Genomic DNA, 22,370 nt, shown 5'->3' on the forward strand with positions numbered 1-22,370 from the left:
GGTGACATTTGAGAGACTAAGAGAAGAAAATACCTGGGGCATAAATCCCATAAGTGGGACTGGCATGTGGAAAGGCCCCAAGGTAGGAGTATGCCTGGTTTAACTGAAGGACAGCAAGGAGGTCAGAGCGATGAGAACTGAGTGAGGGCAGAAGCAAAACATCAGAATGCCAGGTCAGATCCTGATGAGCCTTACAAGTCGTTGCAAAGACTTTGACTTTTACCATAATAACAATGCTGAAAAGAACAATGAATGCAGGTTAGAGCAGTGGCTCATAGGGCTTTTTGAGACATAAAGTTGGCAAATTGCTTCACCAATAGTTTTTTGACTGAATTATCACACTGAGCAACATAGGCTCAAATAGAGTAGATATTTCACTCTTTGACAATATTTTAGCTTTTTAGGATTGCCACTCTGCAGAATTGATCCCAGAGAAATCCATATCCTTGGATACCTTAAAAATTGGATTACTCCTTTATCTCCTGCAAAGCAGATTGGGCCCATCTCTGTGCAACTTTGTTCTTGGATAATTTATTTGCTTTCTCTCCCCGATTACGTTTTCTTTTCTGTAAAATGGAGTATATATCACCTATTCTTATTTGGCTTGCAGGTATTTGTGAATCATTTTAAGCTTCTTGGAAGAAAACTACTATATAAATTCAATGGAACATCATTAATACACTCTTCTCTAACAATACCTTGTCCTACCAATTCTGGTTCCTAACAGGACATTTATAATAGTACAGCACTCATTTATAACATCTTTTTCCTCTACTGTACTTAGCAATTTAAAGGGAAAAAAAGTACCAAAAAGTTCCAACATTTTCCAATGAATAAAATGTAAAGGGCCTTCTATTAAAAACAAAAACAAACAGGGACATCTGGGTGGCTCAGTTGGTTGAGTGTCCGACTTCGGCTCAGGTCATGATCTCACGGCTTCTGAGTTCAAGCTCCTCATCAGGCTCTGTGCTGACAGCTCAGAGCCTGAAGCCTGCTTCAGATTCGGTATCCCCTCTCTCTCTGCCCTTCCCCTGCTCACGCTCTGTCTCTCTCTCTCAAAAATAAACATTAAAAAAAATTTTTTTAACAAAAAAACAAAACCATGAGCTCCAGAAATGTCTTTAATACCATATAAAAAGTAAACTTTGGGCATGCCTCGGTGGCTCAGTCAGTTGAGCATCCAACTTTGGCTCAGGTCATGATCTCATGATTCATGAATTTGAACCCTGTGTCAGGCTCTGTGCTGACATCTCGGAGCCTGGAGCCTGCTTTAGATTCTGTCTCCCTCTCTCTCTGCCCCTCCCCCACTCGTGCTCTGTCTCTCTATCAAAAATAAATAAACATTAAAAAAAATTTAAATTAAAAACAAAGGTATATACTGATTAAGTAAACATTCTTTGGGTGCCTGGGTGGCTCAGTCAGTTGAGTGTCTGGCTGTTAATTTCAGCTCAGGTCATGATCTCGCAGTTCATGTTATTGAGCCCCATGTCAGGTTCTGTGCTGGCAGCATGGAGCCTGCTTGGAATTCTGTCTCTCTCTCTCTCTCATCTGTCTCCCTTCCCCTGCTCATGTACTCTCTCTCTCTCTCTCTCTCTCTCTCTCAAAATAAACATGAAAAAAAATTAAATAAACATTCTGATTTACAAATACCTTTGCAAATGAAACACAAATGAGGGAAATAGAATGAATACAGAATACAGAGATTCTTAGAAACTAGCAGGATACTGTGTATTCTGGATCAACCTCAGAAATTAGTACTCATCATTTTCATTCCTTTCTAGTCTGGAAATGAATCATTTATACAAAGTCTACACTGGTGTTCTAGTCATCTGTGGCATTCTTTGATGTACAGAATTTTAGAGGAAGAAAAGCTTGGGCTTTCGGGTTCAAGTTCCAACTATGCCACCTACTAGCCACATAACCTTCGCAGATACTAATATTTGAGCCTCAATTTCCTTATCCGTAAAATGTGAAGAATAAAAGTATTGCGCTTCTCTCACAAAGTTATTATGAGAATGCAATAAGCTAATACACGCAAACTGAATAGCATGAATTTGCTATGCATTATTATATTTGAATCTCTCAATTTTACAGATGGGGAATCTAAAGCCTAGAAAACTGTAATAACTATTTTGACCCAAATCACCCAACTACTTAGTGACAGAGCCAGAGCTAAAATCAAATCCCTTGAGCCACAATGTAGTCACTTTGTCAACTACTGTTTGCTAAAGCATTGTCTCACTGGCTTTGGCCAAAACTTTAACTATTAAGATTTCTCTCCCTCCTCAAATAATTCATTTCAGGCCCTGACTACAAATAAAGCAAAAATGCAAAGATAGGATAGCTACTTGTTGACTAATAGGTAAATTAAGGGACAAGCAGAGACACTGTGTAAGGGGGAATCTGTCCAGGAGGTGTTCACTGTTAGTGGCCAAATGCCAAATCACCACAACTCCCACTGTAGGGATGAAGCCACAGGACAGTACATTCTAATCTTGATCATAACTTTATCCTACAGCCTAAGAAAATCCAAGACAACCAGCTGAGCAGGAAGAATGTGATAGTCAAAGAATTGTTGAGCTCTCTTGTGCTATGCTAAAATCCTCTTGGTTGTTTTTTTTTTTTGTTTTTTTGTTTTTTTGTTTTTTTGCTTTAAGAAAAAAGATTGAGGGGCGCTTGGGTGGCTCAGTCGGTTAAGTGTCCGACTTCAGCCCAGGTCATGGTCTCACGGTTCATGAGTTCGAGCCCCCGTGTCAGGCTCTGTGCTGACAGCTCAGAGCCTGGAGCCTGCTTCAGATTCTGTGTCTCCCTCTCTCTCTGCCCCTCCCCAGCTCATGCTTCCACTCTGCCTCTGTCAAAAATAAATAAACTTAAAAAAATAAAAAATAAAAATATTTTTAAAAAAAGATTGATTTCAAGTTGGCCCTTCAAATGACATATATAAATAATGAACAAGAATTGAAAAAGAAAATAGGACTGTAATCATTTACAGAAGAGGTAGCAACATCATTACTAGAAATAATAGAAATAAACCTCAACAAGAGGTAAATAAACCAGAAAACTGGACAATTAGGCCATGCATAAGCTCTAGCACATTTTCCATCTACAATGGTATAAACCAGGAGAAAAGAATATACTCAAATGAAAAATAAAAACAGTAATAAATCATAATCACTATCATCTAGTCCTTTTTATCAGACATAGACAAAGAATTAGGAAATCTAGAAAATTTCCTTGACATGGATTAATTGAGCAAAATGTAAAGAAATGTTAGATTTTCTGAAGCTCTCTGAGAATTCCAGAAACCATAACAAGGTTACTATTTTTTAAAATCATTGTTCTTGTACTTTTACATTTCCCAATGCCTACATCCCCAATCTTACATCCTCAATCTTAAAAGACCTGACGACATCTTTGAAGACAATCAAACTTAACAGGCAGCTAGAGTAACTCACAGGCAGAAGGATACATAGAATTATCCAAAATTCCTCAAAGCCAATAGAGAAGACTGTCTTCAGATTTGTGACACCAGGTTACAACTATCTATCAAGCAAACTAAAGTGCAGCAAAGCACAACTTTAAGAGATATAAACTTCAGTTAAATGGAAGGCTTGGTTAACCACAGTTGAGTAAACCTGAGTTGTAGTGTAATCTGATAAGGAACAAATAGCATGAATGCTAGAATTAGAAACCATGTATCGCCACTCTAGAGTTCTTTGAAAGAGTTAATCAAATAGTGGATAAAGAAAAACTGGTGCATATTATTCAAATAGTTGTCTTTGTATTTTTAAAATAAAGTCTCTCATAAGAAGCTATTAAGAAAATTTAGTAGCTATTGTGGATTAAGAATCGGTTAATAGACAATAAACCAAGACCAATGCTGACAGTGTCCAGTGATTAATACTAGACCTGTGTACAAGTTTATTAATGACCTAAAAGAAGCTTATGTGGACAGAAAAAGTGAAGAAAGACTAAAAATTGCCAATGATGCAAACCACCCTATAATAAAGGGTGAAAGGCCTTGCTAAATAATAGATACAATGAAATTCCCTCTTCACAAAGTAAAGAAACAATGTGTAAAGTATACTGATAGGCTCAAAGTTAATAGTTAATAATAATAATAATAATAATAATAATAATAATAAAAAGATTGGCAGGATTTACCAGAGAAAAAGGGTAGAGCAAGAGAAGATATGATAAAGATTGGTAAAATAATGAATGGCAAAGAGAACACCAGCTAGTCTCTGTTATATACCTTTTCCTTTCTGAATACACAGAGGTTTATGATAATAAAAGGTAACACATTTAAAAGAAAAGAGACACTATTTTATACAGCATATAATTAACCCATTGAACATGCTGCCACAGGACATTAATAAGACACAAAGCTTAGTATGGCTCCCAAAGACCACAGAGATATTAAAATATGGCTCTATAGTAAAACTACTTAGGGTAAAAAATGAAAATGGAACACATACCTCATGCTTTAGGGTATTAACTAGGCAAGGCCAGGAAGTCTCCTTTCCAATTATATTCAAAATTCTTTGTGACTTCAATTTTTAAATATTCCTAATTCCATCCTACAGTTCAAATTATATGTATAGACTCATCCAAAAAGCCTTTGGCCATTTTTCCCAGATACATTATTTTTGCCTGTTTATTTCTCTGAATAGTTAAGCCTTCCATGTCATCCAATTCTTCTTCTACTTAATTTATCCCAGTTTCAAAATATTGCTTAAAAAGTGACCATGAAGAACCACTAAATCATATATGTTAAAATCCATGTTTGGAAAAGAGAGTTCTATACTTTGTTAAATTTTCTCACCTCCTTTAAGTAGACAAAAATTGAAATTCATACAATACTTTGGTTCTGTTCAAATCACAAAATTAAAAACTGAGTTTGGATACTGGAATAAATCATATTTAATAACATTTTAACCTATATCCAAGAGCTACAGCAAGTGTCCTTTCATAAAATGAATTGTAATCAATAAGCAACATAATTTTATGGAATAAGACCCTAGAATGCCACAGCAAAAAGGTATAGCCCTTTGGGCTCTATCTTCACCATGGGGAATGGTAATTCATCTATGAAATGCTATGGACTCAGTCAGTTCATAAATTCAACACATAAAGAGTAGGCTATGAATGAATCACAGGCAAAATTCACAGCCTGAAAGCCTAACAAACTGTGTCTGAAAAGATCTGTGGGTCAATAAAAAATAGATGTTAAATTAAAAATTTTTCAAAAATAAAATTATGTATAGACAAGACCAAAGGAGGCAAGTTTACACCTTGTGTCCATTTTGTAATTCAGTCCTCTCCATTTTGGGCTTAGCTATAGGGTGCTCCACGTGGTATAAAGCCAGCCATAGCATTCAAGCTTGGCTGAATTTTAAAAGTGACACAGTAATCAGATATGCTCCAAGGGCATTCTAGAATTTCAGGGTGCTGCTGACCATTGTAACCTCCTTACAATTGTATGGGTAACAGATGGTAACTAGACTTATTGTGGTGGTCACTTTGTAATGCATACAATATCAAATTATTATGTTGTACACCTGAAACTAATATAATGTTATATACCAATTTTAACTCAATAAAAAAAAAAAAATCAACCTCCTCAGTGTTCACTTCAAATTTAAACAGGATATAAAGTATGATCCTCATGTCAATTAAATACAAGTCCGTATATTTAATCTATCAAAAAATAGCGTCCAGAGTACTGGACTTGCAAAGAAAGGTCTTACGTGGATCTAAAATGGCAACGTAATACCAGAGTTAAAAATAAGCAGATGATCTTCTAAAATGTGGAATTTGTATGTTTCTTTTTTAGAATAAGAATTTGCTTTAGAATGCCAATAACGCAATATCCTTAAAAGATGGAACAAACAGAAAACTCAACAGCAGAAGCTCTTGTATGGTATTTGGTTTGGGAGACAAAAGAAGAAAGACACATTTCGAACAGATGGAAAGTGAAACATAATAAAGTTATCCTTACCTGCATTAATTTTCCTTCTGCTGGAGTTATTTCAGCAACACCAGCAAAAACACCTTCCAAAGTGAGATTCAGTTTTCCTGTGGGGTCCATTTTCAAGGGGATCACTCTGATAATAGCTTTCTGCTCTGCTGATCTTTCAGACTCCACCGCTGCTGCCAATACCAGTCCTGTGCGTCCAAAGCCTGCCTGCAGGGTAGCCATCAGCAGCCAGGGCCAGAGGGCAGCCAGCTGCAGCTGGTGGCCACCACTCATGCTACCAGCTGCAGCAATGCACCTCGGCCATACATACTGCTTCCACTAGCTAGTACCAAATGCAGGTTCTCAGATCCAGACAAATATGGAGGAAAAGAGAATTTATGCTTCAGTTTCTGAAAGCCAAGTCGTAGTTTTGGCCCTTCCTTTCTCTAAAGTATATTCCCAAGAACAGGTGGCATTCCTGATCTGGCAGAGAAGAAGGTGTTTTCAGCCCACTTCTGCTGCAGGGATGTCATTTTCTCCCATCTTCACTATGATTAGTAAAGATATCACCACTTCTGTTTGGGATTTCCAACTTTGCTTGAGGTTGAATGTCACATCCTGAATTTTTATTATGTCAGATCACTTGGTGCTGGTCTTCCATATGCATCAAGTTGCTGAGCCACTAAATCCAATGTTAATGAACAAAACAAGGCAAAGTAAACAACTAAAGCCATGCACTGAAGGTGAGAGTGAAACACGCCAGCTCGGAAAATGAAGAGATGGTCCTGTTTAAGCCACAAAACTTGTCAATGGTCATAGGAGGATTTTTGTTTTAATGGAGAAGGAGAGGGTACAATATATTCCAGGCCACACCGTGAGGGATGTCCAAAGATGCTATAACACGTATTCATAAAAGTTTCCACATTAAACTGTATTTTAGGGTAGCCAAAGTTCTAGACCCATTGAATTTATAATACTTTTCATGAACTTAAATATACTATCATTTTTAATGTTCTACCTAAATTTGTCTATAAATTAGATGCTGATTTATATGTCTTCACATATTCCAGGATAATCCTGAGTATCACCGCTTTTTCCAACTTTCAAAATTCGAAGAATATTTGAGAAGTTTAGCTTTCCAATTATTTTTCCCAGTTAAAATTGATATTTCTATCTTTATTTTCCTTTCTCTGTTAGGGATTCCGGCTTTTATTCTCCTGCTTGAGAATGCCAAGTACTTTGATTTCCCATGAGATGATTTTGGAAACTACTTTATTATCCAGATTTTATAATCTGTAATTTTCTAGGTTCATAAGTAAAACAAAGGACCATTCCTAACACGTTTTCAAATTCCTTGAGGGGGCGGGGAATAAAAGATAGGGGGAGTAGGGAGGTGATTAGTCTACAGGCTCTAAGTAGAACACCCTGAAAAAGTATATAAATAAGCCTGAGTAGAGTAGATCTGTGCTATTTCTAGGCACACTTGAGAATTTGGGTCTTTGTACAAACAAAATCTGAGTTCTAAGATATTAAAATGTGCACCCTTAAGTAAATATAAATGCACTTCAACCATAAAGCCCGCCGTGTTCAGAGGTCAAGTTAAAAAGTCTTATAAAGTCTTCAGAAAAAGTGCTGAAAAGCCAAGCAATTGAACATGAACCTGTTACATAGATCCTTTTCTTTTGCTGAGGCAGAGGGAGAAAAATAAGAATTTCAAAAGAAATCTGCAAACCTGTTGCGCTGTCGGGCCCACTGGAATCCACGGGGGTGAAACAAATTCAATTATGCTTTTATAGGTCCTGCTCAAAAAAGGTTTCAACTGCTTAACCAAGTACAGCTCATTCTTCCACCTTCTTACACTGCAACCAAACCAAGTGCCCCACACTGTAGGTAGGTGCCGAGAAATTCCGCAGCCTGAAAAAATAATCCATGCAGGTCAAAGGCAAACATTTACTCCAGGGTTAGAGCTACTGTTCCCAAGACTCTAAAAGCACTTATAAAGGATCCAAAATCATTTCTGAAATCTTTCTAACAAAAGTTCTTTTTCTCCCCGAACAGCATATAAAATGATCAAATCTTGAGAGAGAAAAGGAGCAAAGTAGCAAATACATCAGCAACAATTCACTACCAGGAACACAGAAAATCCCAGAGGGAGAAAGCAGTGTCTCTGAATCATGGATGGGCTTGGAAAGTTCGGAAAGATTCGAGTGCTTCCCTTCCAGAAAGACAATTCTGGATCAACTCCCTAGAGGAGGAAGCCTGTGGTTTGTAATTGGTGTTCTAGCTCTGACTCCCTCCCCTGGGACTGCAATCACGCTCTCTACCTGCTGACACAAAGTGAGGGTGGAGCAGCTACAGGCAACCACCCCCCCCTCCCGCCCCTCCTCCTCCTGGCTGGCTAGGGCAAGGGCTGGAGTGCGCGCACACTTAACTGAGCCAGACATGTTCTTTTGCTCTCTCCTCTCTCAGCTCCTCTACTCCCTCTATTGAGCCACAGCCAAATTGCATCCAGTTCAATGGGTAAGCAAGCTACCACAGGTAAGTCAGGTTCACTCAAACAGGTATCTAAGCAGATTGCACCCAAGAGAACATAAATGGTGGTATAAAGAAATAAAGAGAACAAAATAATGAAAACGCGGAACATGAAAGAGGGGACACAGGGCTTTGCAAATGTAAGTTCGAAGGGGTTTCTGCTCTTTTTGGGCTTTCGTGTCTGTAAGTGGCACAAAGCCAGAATAAAGTCATCCAGTGCTGTAGTGTTTACTGCTGTCTTATGTATGCTACCCTGGCAAGAACTCTGTCCATTTTATGCATACTTTTTCTTCTGTTTTTACTTACTTTAAATTCAGTATCTCCTTTCTAAAACTGTTCCTGTATGGAGCTTTTAGTCAGGTTGATGTCAGAGGTCTTGAGCCTGTTATTTTCTTCCCACATCTTTGGGAGGTCAGACCTATGCCCTCAATGTAAGATTGCAAGTAAGTCTATGTCATAAATGCAACCAAAGGGGCAAAATATATATGATTAATGAGAAGCCTGTAGGCAAAAAGAAAACCCATTTTGGCTAGTAACCACATTCATGAATTATATATAACCCTTTTAGTTACCTTGTCATTAGAATGCAAAAATTTATCATATATGTTTCTAAAGTTTGAATTTTCATATGACCAGATTATATTTGACTGTGGCCAGACATTTTATTTTTGACCTTTTGACAATAATCTTTCCAAATGGTACAAATGTACAACAGTATGAATGTGGTTAACACTACTGAACTGTACACTTTAATGTTTTAAATTGTGGTAAGAAGCATATAAGATTTAAAAATGTTTTGATTTTACAAATGAAAGCATACAAATTGATCATCTGTAAAATGTGGATAACAATAATTGCATTGTAGGTTGGTTGTAAAGCTTAAATGACATAATACCTCTGAAAGCAAAAAGTATAAGAGCTCTCTTCACCTTGAGCATTTTTTCCCTAGAGAAGGTTTATGGGAACACTTTTGACATTTTAGGCCTAATGACTGACATAGAGCAGAATAAAATAAATTCTTAATTTAGCATTTTTCTTTGTTGCTTGGACCTTACGAATACAATGCAAGTATAGACCTTTACAGCTCTTTCCAAAAGAATATATCTAATTCTCAATCAAAAAGAATGCAATCTTGCCTTTTGCAACTACATGGATGGAACTAGAGGGTCTTATGCTAAGCAAAATTAGTCAAAGAAAGACAAATATCATATGACTTCACTCATATGAGGACTTTAAGATACAAAACAGATGAACATAAGGGAAGGGAAGCAAAAATAATATAAAAACAGGGAAGGGGACAAAACATTAAGTCTCTGAAATATGGAGAACAAACAGAGGGCTGCTGGAGGGGTTGTGGGAGGGGGGATGGCTAAATGGGTAAGAGGCATTAAGGAATCTACTCCTGAAATCATTGTTGCACCACATGCTAACTAACTTGGATGTAAATTTAAAAAATAAATTAAATTTAAAAAAAAGAATATATCTAATTATTCTAGAGAGAATTTTTTACATCTGTGGTTTTATATTTTTATTTTATGTATGTTGTGTAATAGTATAGCATAAATAATGCAAAATACACATTACTATATATTTGATATATGCAAAATTATCTTAAACAAAAAGTGACCTACTAATGGACTTTACCTCACCTATTCCTGCTTGAAACTTAGAAAGGAGTTAATAAGAGACCTAAACCTAAGAGTTAATAAACACACTTAGTTGAAAGAAGGAAGAAAATATAGATGTGGTTGCCCTCTCTTGAGGAAACTCCAAGATCTAGGAATGATGAAAATATGTATCATGAACCTGGATATCCACTTAGATACTCAGGATCAAACTAAACAGCCCAATGTACTTTACTTCACTGATACACTGTATTTACTGGGTCACCAGAACTGACAAACAAGAGAAATTATTCTCTGGCTTATCCCTCAGGTTATCTACTACAACGTCCACAGAGATATCATAAAGACGTCATTACCATGGTAATGAAATGCCATGTCACTAATATTTACTACCTAATCTTACCCGTGAGAAATATCATCCTTCAGGATCTATTTTCACATCTGGATTGACTAACGTTACTGAAGACATGAGTCCTTTTCCTAAAAAAACAGATTTCTATAAATATGTCCAAGAATTGTCCTTATCCTTAATGGCATTTTAAAGATTCAATCTCCAGGGGCGCCTGGGTGGCGCAGTCGGTTAAGCGTCCGACTTCAGCCAGGTCACGATCTCACGGTCCGTGAGTTCGAGCCCCGCGTCAGGCTCTGGGCTGATGGCTCGGAGCCTGGAGCCTGTTTCCGATTCTGTGTCTCCCTCTCTCTCTGCCCCTCCCCCGTTCATGCTCTGTCTCTCTCTGTCCCAAAAAAAAAAAAAAAAAAAAAAAAAAAAAAAAAATTAAAGATTCAATCTCCAATCACAAATGAAGAAAAACAAAAAAAGCCAGGACATTTTTTTAAGTAGATTCTTTGAAAAACAGAATACATTCTCTTTCTTTTGTTTTTGTTTTTGTTTGTTTTTGTTTTTTTTTCAATATATGAAGTTTATTGTCAAATTGGTTTCCATACAACACCCACTGCTCATCCCAAAAGGTGCCCTCCTCAATACCCATCACCCACCCTCCCCTCCCTCCCACCCCCCATCAACCCTCAGTTTGTTCTGTTTTTAAGAGTCTCTTATGCTTTGGCTCTCTTCCACTCTAACCTCTTTTTTTTTTCCTTCCCCTCCCCCATGGGTTTCTGTTAAGTTTCTCAGGATCCACATAAGAGTGAAACCATGTGGTATCTGTCTTTCTCTGTAATACATTCTCTTTCAAATTTTGCTATTATTAATACTAGTCATAATGACTTAGTTTTGTATTGATCACCAGTTAAACAGTAAAAACAAGCAAGACAACTCCAGTTGAAACACTTTATTGTTGACTGATTGAAATTTATTGTGCTTAAGGTGCTGAAATACTGAGGAGCTAGTCAGAAACCTTGTTAGTATGCGTCAGACCCTACTGGCCAATTCACACAAAGATTTTATTTTATCTTCTGACATTTTTCCCAAGTCAGCGATGATAGCTTTAGTTGATAGATAGCAGGCATGTGAGTATAACAGGAGATCCAGCTCCTTGGTCTGTTGTATTCACATATAAAAAAGTTTGGAAAGCTGATAAAGGCATTTCATTAATTAAGCCATGCCAAGGTTTCTGCTTGACATATGTTCCTCAAAGGATATTATCTCTTTCAACAGATACAGAGCTAAAAAGGCATATTAAGGGAAGGAATGTCACCTACACAGTTTGTCAGCTTCTCAACATGACAGAGAAAAGGCAAAGTTCCTTCATTTGGAAATTGGGTCTCCTCTTCACATACTCTGCCAAAATACATAGTCTGGCCAAAAGATGGAGGAGTCTTGATAATCTGTTCATCTTTTTTAAACCTTGCTAATAAAGATGAATAAATGCCCATCACGTGGACATCAACTAATCTAATCAGACGGACCAAACAGGTCACTTTTCAGAACCTACTTTCATATCTAAACTGAGTCACTGCAGACCAATACAGAACTCATCCTTTTCCAAAAAACTACTATCTCTGTTAACACGTCTATGGTTTGACATCATTGGGAAGGCACAATGCAATTTAAGAGATGAATTGTTACACCCACAATGACTAGCATACTATTTATGTCATATCACTAAGTGCCTTTTCTTTTTAATTAGTTTCATATTCCTACACTTTCCTTTTGTTTCTGCAATTCTTATTAGGACAACCAAAGCAGAATCCAATAAGAAAGTTCTAGTCAGTGCAAAAGACTTTAAAATCATAAAGTTTCTTGCTATCACTAGATGAGCAAGTGAGGGATCAACCACAGAAAGTGGACACCCAAGATACCTCTCCTAAAAACCAGTCCCACAATCCTATACTTGAATTTAGAATCCTTCAGAGGGGATAAAATAAAAATGTTATGGTATATCCCACTATCCAAAATTCTCTCAGAAGCTTAAACCAGACATAAACTATTAAAAATGTCAGAGGTATAGCTTCTGTTAAATGACTGATCAGGTTTTCCCAAAAGTTTGCACACAGTATATATAGATGAGAATTTACATGTACCAAATGTAAAAATCTAAAGTAAGAAAACAGTGTTAAATCTCTTAATGTTTTTGTTCACACATTTCCCCTTCAAAATAAATATCTTACACATGCATCCTTTATCCTTCTATTGTGCAATCTTAATAAAAATATAAAGCTTTAAAACTTTTAACTCTACCAGCATTTATAAATATATTAAACAAATTTAAAAAATTTTAGAAGACATTTACATAAGTGATATATAACAAAACCTTCTTACCATTTATGATAATGTATCATTAAAATTAAAGAAAGATATGAAAATAGAAGAATGCTCCCATTAATATAAAACAATCAGGAGCTGTTAAGTGTGATGGATGGTCCAAGTCCAGGTGCCTCGCTTTTGAAACAGAATGTTGGGTTAGGAAGTAAGAGCATTTCCTGGTTAATCAGTTAGAAAATTAGCTCTTTCTCAGAGTTTCTTCCCTGGAATTCCTGACCCATTTAGACCTGCGATCTTGGTGACCTCACATGCCTTTGTTTCGCACAGTCTTCTCTAGAAGGATCACAGTGTGACTTGAAACAGATAGACTGAACTCCCCCTCTGGAATTGTGCTGACTAAAGTTTGAGAGTGGCAAGACAGCAAATCAACACACACACACACAGATTATTCTCCAGTACCATAGTTGCAGCAGTTTTTAGATGCTTCTTGACTGTAACAGAAGGCCAGGACTTTCCATTTGAAAGGGATCTGGACGCAAAAAAAAAAAAAAAAAAAAAAAAAAAAAAAAAAAAAAAAGGCTGCTAGATGTTTAATAGTTTGTCAAGGTAAATAATCTGAACTGAAAAGCTGTAGTAAATACCAAAATCCCAATTCTCAATTAACAAAATTCTCAATTAACAAAACAAAAATACTTTTTTTTTTCCTTAACAGAACTGAAAAACTCCCAACAGTGTGTCATGTGCAAGGCTAGTCTGCCCTCAGCTACAGCTAGTGCACAATGTCACGTATGTCCTCCATTCCTCACTCTTTTAATTCTTCCTCCTTTGGAAAGTGCTCCTGTTTGCAGGCCACGTCCACCAGCAGATGAAGATCTAGAAAGAAAGAAGATTTGTTTACTCACTCTTGGCCTCTCAGATTGGAGAGTTTGATAGACCAGTCTTCAGACAAGAAGAACAAGTTGCTCGCGGTTAAGTGTAGAATTGGTTCTAAAATGCTATGATCTCAGTTTTGGGACATTCCTGTACCTCTAAAGAACACAGATGCAGCCCAGTTGTTAACCCAGTGAGACCGAAAAGTGTACAGTTGCTATCTTTTCAATGATGCAGCTAAGCCTCTTTTCACTTCAACTGCCTTTTGTTATAAGTGAAAAATTAAGGAAAAGTGTCAAAGGGATCAAAGTGAAATATACACACACAAATGAAAATTCATTTCTTTGATCCTATAAAGATGAGTGGGTGGGTGGGTTGTGGGAATATGAGAAAATAATGCCTTCAGAAATACAATGTTAAAATAAGTAATCACTACTTTTCCAAAGTTGATTGACTCCATACAATTTCCCCTTACTGACAACACAGCTGATCTCTTGTAGAAGAAACACCTACCTGAACTGTGTGTAAAAAAGAAAGCATACCCTTCATGGAGGTCAAGAGACAAAAAGGGTTCACTAAGAATGGAAAGAACTAAAAAACTGAACTCTCAGCTCAAGTACTAGGTTTTGTAATACAAGGAGGCCATGTATGGGAGTAGAGCTAAACGGCCTGAGTAACAGAGGATCTTACTGTGGCTTCTAGACTCAAGCTAATTAGTTTAGCTTCCAGAGCAACATACAGACTTCTAGTTTATAATTTCTAGGGGAACCAACCTTTCTAGGTTTGTTTTGAAGCTTACGATTTTGCCATAGTAGCATTTGGGAATGAAATTAAACTAAACTATATAGCATAAGTCCTTTATTTCACTCTAGACACAGACTTTTGTCACTGTATTTCTAGAACACAGCCTCTGTGGGACTGATCCACAGACTGGGCAAGAGAGCTGATTCAACAAAATAATTCTACCACCATATTTGAGAAAATCCAGAAAGCATATGGAATAATAGCTAATTTTGCCATATTTTGTAAAAGGTAGACCAGTCACTAGGGGCAGGTCATCTCATCTGGTGAATTACACTACAACCTAACCATAAAGAACAAGCAATTTATCCAGATGAGCATCTTATAGTGGGAGAAAGGCCATAATTTTATCACTTAAAATTGGCTTCTTGTATATCCACGATCATAGCAGCATTATTCATAATAGGCAAAAGGCAGAAGCAATCCAAGTGTCCAAGGACCGATGAATGGACACATAAAATGTGGTCTATACATACATTGAAATATTATTTAGCTTTTAAAATTAGGAAATTCTGATACATGCTACAACATGGATAAACCTTGAAAATATTGTGCTAACTAAAATCAGTCAGTCACAAAAGGACAAATACTGCATAATTCCACTTACGTAAGGTAACGAGAGCAGTCACATTTATAGAGACAGAAAGTGGCATGGTGGTTGCCAGGGGTTGTTATGGGAGTTACTGTGCAACGGACAGTTTCAGTTTGGGTACATGAAGAAGTTCTGGAGGTGGTTGGTGGTGATGGTTGTGCAACAAATGTGAATGGACTTAGTACCACTGAACTGTACACTTAAAAATGATTAAAATGATAAATTTTATGATATGTATATTTTACCACAAAAGTCTTTCTTTAAAGTCTATATAGTAACAAAAATAGTGATATGTTATATTTATATAACATCTTTTTTTTCAAATAGTTTAAAGTGCATTATTATAAGGTCATCTAATTAATTCTGAGGCGTAAATTGATACTGGGAGCAAGAACCTCTACGCTAAGTCTACATGGTTATTAAGTAAAGCCAGTGGTTTCTAAACCTTGTTGCACATTGGAATCACCTGGAGGATCTTTTAAAAAATACTGATGCAGGGGCACCTCGGTGGCTCAGTTGGTTAAGCATCTGACTTCGGCTCAGGTCATGATCTCATGGGTTGTGAGTTCGAGCCCCCGTGTCAGCCTCTGTGCTGACAGCTCAGAGCCTGGCGCCTGCTTCAGATTCTGTGTCTTCCTCTTTCTCTGCCCCTCCCCTGCTCATGCTCGCTCTCTCTCTCTCTCTCTCTCTCAAAAATGAATAAACACTAAAAGATTTAAAATAAAAAAAATACTGATGCATAGGACTCCTACCCCCATACATTCTGATTTAATTGGTGTGGAGTGCTACTTAGGCATCAGGATCTCTAAAAGTTGACCAGAAGATGTAGGAGTAACACCTAATGATTATTCTCTAAACATCTCAGCTCCATATTAGGGCGGGGGGGGGGGGGAGGGGGAAGGACAGGCCAAATGGTAATAGAACATATTAAAATAAGACTTGGGAATATGAATAGACCCAGTTATAACCCAGCTTTGAAAGCAGAGTAGGAATTCTTGATAATGACAAAGGTAAAGGCTATTAAAGCAACTACAGATTTCACATGGGGAGGTAAACTGAAAAACAGCAGCAACAAACTCCCTCTTTTTTAAAGTTTATTTATTTTGAGAAAGAGAGAGACAGCACAAGGGAGGGGTGGAGAGAGAGAATCCCAAGCAGGTTCTGCACTGTGCAGAGGCCAACACGAAGCTCCATCTCACAATTTGTGAGATCATGACCTGAGCTGAAACCAAGAGTCAGGGGCTTAACCTATGAAGCCACCGAGGTGCCTCAAACCCTTTTTTTTTTTTAAATCAGTGAACAAATGTCATTCATTTCATTGCTTATTAAGACTTTACCATATTGATAGGTTCAAATAATGGATAAGAACACATCATAGATAGGCATGTTTAAAATAGAAATAGCCTGTGTGGCTCTTTAATAGCCTCAGAATTAGTTATGTAAAGTAGTGTGAACAACAAACCCTCTTAACCTTAATGATTGGGCTTTAAAATAGCACTTGGCACATAGTTTCTAATAATGAGCATCTAAACATAGTAATTTTATTAAAGTGAACTTCCTTCATTAGCAAAGCTGCCAATCAAGGAGTTAAAAGAGTATAGAGACCAATAAAAATATGAGAAGACAGACTAGCCTGGTGCTACTAGAGGTTTATATGACTTCATTTAGAAGAGAAGCTTGCATACTCACCAGAGAAGGTAAGTATTTGGGGATCACAGTAGCTCAGTTGGTTTGAGAGTTGAAAGGCCTTGAGGGCCAAGAGCATTGCATCTACTTGTTTGGGAATGTTAATTCCTTCCAAAAGCACCCTCTAGGGTTTGGGGGTTATTATCTAAATGAAATCTCATCCATAATCCAAGAGCTACAAAATGAGAAGTCCTTCCTTTAGGAATGAATAGAACTTTGGTTGTAAACCTTCAATTTCCCTTAACCAGAAAGTTAACATCCCATGAGAACATGAATGAGTGTAGCTTCTACTATAAAATTAATATTTGGGTATATTCAGTTTAGAGTGATATCATTAAAGAAATTGGAGGCGCATGACTGAATCTAATTTCCTTTACCTTTTGGTATTTTTGATCCAAAACGTATTTCCTTAAGTTAACTTGTGCTCAAAAAGCCTATGCACAGCATGGCAAAGACTGTGACTGACCATCCCCTTCTAACAAAACACACATCTATTGAAATCAATACAATCTGGATTATTTAATCAACTTGTAGTCTATTTGAAAAAAAAAAAAAACCTCAAAGAAAGTTTGAAGTGTGACATGTTCCTACTTAAACATGGCAGACATCTTCAAAATAACTCATTACAGAAGGGCACTGATAAATTCTGGAATATAGGATGCCCCTGTTCAATGAGATATCGAGCAACAAAATGACATCCAACAGTTAATGTTAGAATCATAGTATTTCAGAATTTGGAAGCAAAGGAGTCCTTAGAGGTGATTTCATGAAATTTCCTTATTTTTATCATAAATAATGTACTGTGAGAGTTGAAACCATACTGAGGGGAGATAGTCCTAATGATAGCGACAGTTGAAATTTAAGTGATACTTTAGGAATTTTACCTTTGGTTTCTATCATTACTTCTTTAACCTTTTAGTATCAAAATAAAAAAAAACATTTGGTCATCTGTAAGAACTAAACTGAATACTAGTCAATTTGAGCCCTCCTCACAAGTACCTCCTTACTCTCTTAAGGGCTTCTCTGGTCATCAAGGATCAGGGCTGTGAAAAGATCAGAAGCTAAGAACAAGAACTTTCTAACACAGGGTGCAACAGACTGAATGTTTAACTCCCTGAAATTCATATGTTGAAACCTAACCCCGCTGTGATGGGTGTTAGAAGCTGGACCTCTGGGAGGTGATTACGTCATGACAGCGGAGCTTTATGAATGATATTAGTGCCCCAATAAAAGAGATCCCAGAGAGTTCCCTCATCCCTCCTGCCATGTGAGGCAGCTCAACTAAACCTCATTTATTATAGACACTGAAATGTGAATTTCATATCATCTTTATGTGACATGAAATATTCTTTTGATTTTCCTCCAGCCATTTAAAATATGAAAACTATGGGACGCCTGGGTGGCTCGGTCAGTTAAGCATCCAACTTCGGCTCAGGTCATGATTTCACAGCTCGTGAGTTGAAGCCCTGCATCAGGCTCTGTACTGATAGCTCAGAGCCTGGAGCCTGCTTTGGATTCTGTGTCTACCTCTCTCTGCCCCTTCCCCACCCATGCTCTGTCTCTCTCTCTCTCAAAAATAAATAAAACATTAAAAAAAAAGTTTTTTAAAAAGCATCCAACTTCAGCTCAGGTCACAGTTTGTGGGTTTGAGCCCTGCGTCGGGATCTGTGCTGACAGCTCAGAGCCTGAGCCTGCTTCGGGTTCTGTGTCTCCCTCGCTCTCTGCCCCTCCCCAGCTCATGCTCTGCCTCTCTGTCTCAAAACAATAAATAAACACTAAAAAAAATTTTGAAATATGAAAACCATACTTATCTTGCAGGCCATTTAAAAACAGGCAGTATGTTAGATTTGGTTCACAGGCCATAGTTTACCAACTTGTAACACTCACTAGGGCTATAATCAAGAGATTTTTAACCAAAACAGAAGATTTCATCAAACAGAATATTGTTATAATAGTTGTAAAAAAAATTATCTTTTCTCCAAAGAAGATATACAGATGGCCAAAAGCGTATGAAAAGATGCTCAACATCACTAATCATTAGGGAAATGCGATCAAAACCACAATGAGATAACACTTCACACCTATGAGGATGGCCATAACAATAATAAAAGGGGGAAAATAACAAGTGCTAGCGAGGATATGAAAAAAATGGGAACCCTTCTACACTGCTGTAGGAAACGTAAAAGCTAGAGCTTTTATGGAAAATAGTTTGGCCGATAGTTAAACATAGAATTACCATATGACCCAGCAATTCTACTCCTAGGTATATACCCAAAAGACTTGTAAACAGATACTCCACTACATGCTCACATGTTCACAGCAGCACTATTCACAATAACCAAAAGGTAAGAACAGCCCAAATGTCCGTCAGCAGATGAATGGATAAATGAATTGTGGTATATATATACAATGTAATATTATTTTGCCATGCAAAGAAAGTTCTGATACAAATGTTATGACACGGGTGAGCCTTGAAAACATTATGCTAAGTAAAATAAGCCAGACACAAAAGGTCACATATTACATGATTTCATGTATATGAAATATCCAGAAGAGGTAAATCCATAGAGACAGAACACAGATTGGAGGCTACCAAGAGCTTGGGGGAGTAGGAATTGGAAGTAACTGCTTAATGAATACGGGGTTTTCTTTAGGAGTGATGAAAATGTTTTGTAACTAGATAGAGGTAGAGGTTGCACAACATTGTGAATATACTAAATGCCACTGAATTTTGCACTTTAAAATGGTTAATTTTATGTTTTGTGAATTTTATCTAAAAACGTATATTTTCCGGGGCGCCTGGGCGGCTCAGTCGGTTAAGCTTCCAACTTCAGCTCAGGTCATGATCTCGTGGTCCGTGAGTTCGAGCCCCGCGTCGGGCTCTGGGCTGATGGCTCAGAGCCTGGAGCCTGCTTCCGATTCTGTGTCTCCCTCTCTCTCTGCCTCTCCCCCGTTCATGCTCTGTCTCTCTCTGTCTCAAAAATAAATAAACGTTAAAAAAAAAATTTTCTTGGGGCGCCTGGGTGGCGCAGTCGGTTAAGCCTCCGACTTCAGCCAGGTCACGATCTTGCGGTCCCTGAGTTCGAGCCCCGCGTCAGGCTCTGGGCTGATGGCTCGGAGCCTGGAGCCTGTTTCCGATTCTGTGTCTCCTTCTCTCTCTGCCCCTCCCCCGTTCATGCTCTGTCTCTCTCTGTCCCAAAAATAAATAAAAAACGTTGAAAAAAAATTAAAAAAAAAAAATAAATTTTCTTAATGTATATTTTCCTATTAATTTGAAATGACCAGACAAAAAGAAGGGGAAAACAGAAAATAAATGGCTACAAAAAGTAAAATTCATAACCAAACATATCTTGGTTTTAAATGTCAGAACACAGGGGGCTCCTGGTTGAGTGTCCGACTTCGGCTCAGGTCATGGTTTCCGAGTTTGAGCTCCGCGCTGTTGGGTTCTGTGCTGACAGCTCAGAGCCTGGAGCATATTTCGGATTCTGTGTCTCCCTCTCTCTCTCTCTCTGCCCTTCTCCCACTTGTGCTCTGTCTCCTCTCTCAAAAATAAATAAACATTAAAAAAATATAAAATAAATGTCAGAGCATAATAACGAGATATGGAATGACATCTTAGTAAGACATCCACAATTCTTGGTTCCAGAAGAATAGAACTATAGAGGACACGACTTGTCTCTATTGTACCTGGTATGGTACCAAGCCCTAGGCAATTGTTCAATAAATACTTTTTAAAAGAAACCTGAGGAGCGCTTTGACTCCTCATATGTTCAAAACTTATCTTTTGGTGGCTAACTAAAAGATTGCTCAGATAGAAAGTGGAAGAATAGTGGCTTCCAGTGGCTTGGGGGTGAGGAAGAATAGGGAGTTATTATTTAATGAGTACAGAGTTTCATTTTGCAAAATGAAAAGAGTTCTGGAGATGGATAGTGGTAATGGGAGCAAAACAATGTGAATGCACTTAATGCTACTGAACTATATACTTAAATATGGCTAAGATGATAAACTGTATGTTATATATATTTTACCACATTTTTTTAAAAGATTGCTTTTTTTTCATAAGAGACTGTTAAAAACTGAGAACAAACTGAGGGTTGATGGGGGGTGGGAGGGAGGGCAGGGTGGGTGATGGGTATTGAGGAGGGCACCTTTTGGGATGAGCACTGGGTGTTGTATGGAAACCAATTTGACAGTAAATTTCATATATTAAAGAAAAAAAAAATTAAAAAAAAAAAAAAGATTGCTTTTTTTCCAAGGATTTTTTTTTGAAGTACATCAGTAAGATTAAAGTGGGGTGGAAAAGCATGTCATTCATTCAACAAACACTGAGTGCCACAGCTAATGCTAATACTGTAGGTGCTGAGGATACATCATTTAACAAAAGAAAGGCCTTTCCCTCATGGAACTACCTGTAAAGAGGGGAGAAAAATAATAAATAGAAGGTTTTTCTAATACCAAAAGCCTTCTTCGTATCAGCTATGCTATACAGACTCTAACAGATAGTACATAAAACTTAAACTGACTTTGGTTAAGGTCTTTAATCCCATCGAACCTTATTTATAGCCATGTTTTCATAAGCCAACCATTAGGTTAAGTTCTATCAAGGTAGAATAATTTTGTACTTCATGAACCGTAGTTCTGCTTACACTCTCATTACAAAAGCTAACTTTTTAGTAAAGAGGTTCTAGCTTAAGTAATTTACTCCTTGCCCCTAATAAATGGAAATGTGACCAGTTGTCATAATAATGCTAATATGTCACAACTCTTCTATTTCACAGCAAGAATTCAAGGCCAATTAAGACTCGGCTATCAACAACACTGACCAAAGGATAAGTCTTTACTTAAGGAAAAAAAGAAAATGAAGAGATAATAAAGATAATGTCCTAATTATTTTATCAGCTACACTTATAACCTTAATAGTGAAAGAGATGAAGTGATTATTTTAACAGTAGGCACCAGAGTTCCTCTTGGGCACGTAACTATCTTTGTAGAGACTATACTTGACAAGCTGTTTTGGTTGGAGAAAGTAAGGTCTCAAAGACATTAGGAAATAGAGGAAATATCTAACGTCTCTCCCCAAGGCACAGAAAAAAAGACCAGAGAAGAGAAGATACAGTGCTGGTACAAGTAAAGATGACAACATGGCAGAGGCCATAGTGATTAGTGACAAAGAAAGGTGAGAAAATGGCAAAGTGACTGACAGCCTTTTAAAGAGAAAGGTGGATAACATTCCATCTAAAATTTTATGCAGTATTTTAAATGCAAACCCTTTTTACCTCCCCACAACTTCAGAAAAGAGTTGAACACATACAAATGCCTAATGTAAATGCATGGGGAAAGGCTGGAAACAAAGGAAGAGGGCCAAGTTCTACATCTGGAACAGCATGGAGCAGATAAGAGAGAAGAGCTGTAGGAGGTGAGAAATGGATGACTTCGGAATTAAACAGAAACAGGAAATTTAAAACTAAAAGTCATAGTAAGCCCTAGAAATTCTAAAAAATCTTGGAAAATCATTTTAGGTGTGGGATACAGTTAGCTTGGGTCAATCATATCTAAACCTTGAAGTCAGGTTAATAACCGGGATATAAATATTTTTTCAAAATATTCTTTTTAATTTCCCATTCCTATTATTTTGATGGTTTT

At 37.3% G+C, this 22,370-nt stretch overlaps 2 protein-coding genes across 3 annotated transcripts in view; both read right to left on the reverse strand.

The window, feature by feature from the left end:
- RNF43 (ring finger protein 43) overlaps nt 1-8,270 on the reverse strand; it is a 70,829-nt gene extending 62,559 nt beyond the window's left edge. Inside the window, exons 1-2 of one of the 2 annotated variants that reach the window (XM_058706007.1) lie at nt 7,692-8,270; nt 6,002-6,641 (exon numbers count right to left, since the gene is read on the reverse strand). In XM_058706007.1, the coding sequence (XP_058561990.1) occupies nt 6,002-6,253 (252 nt within the window). In that variant the 5' untranslated portion in view covers nt 6,254-6,641; nt 7,692-8,270. Of the gene's footprint in view, nt 1-6,001 lie in introns of both variants that reach the window. The other variant, XM_058706006.1, reaches the window with a different exon arrangement.
- Nucleotides 8,271-12,199: 3,929 nt separating this feature from the next.
- HSF5 (heat shock transcription factor 5) overlaps nt 12,200-22,370 on the reverse strand; it is a 44,511-nt gene continuing 34,340 nt past the window's right edge. Inside the window, exon 6 of the mRNA XM_058704415.1 lies at nt 12,200-13,651. Within this exon, the coding sequence (XP_058560398.1) occupies nt 13,581-13,651 (71 nt within the window). The 3' untranslated portion in view covers nt 12,200-13,580. The remainder of the gene's footprint in view (nt 13,652-22,370) is intronic.

This window comes from Neofelis nebulosa, chromosome 16 (assembly GCF_028018385.1).
Source record: "Neofelis nebulosa isolate mNeoNeb1 chromosome 16, mNeoNeb1.pri, whole genome shotgun sequence".
Lineage (NCBI taxonomy): Eukaryota > Metazoa > Chordata > Mammalia > Carnivora > Felidae > Neofelis > Neofelis nebulosa.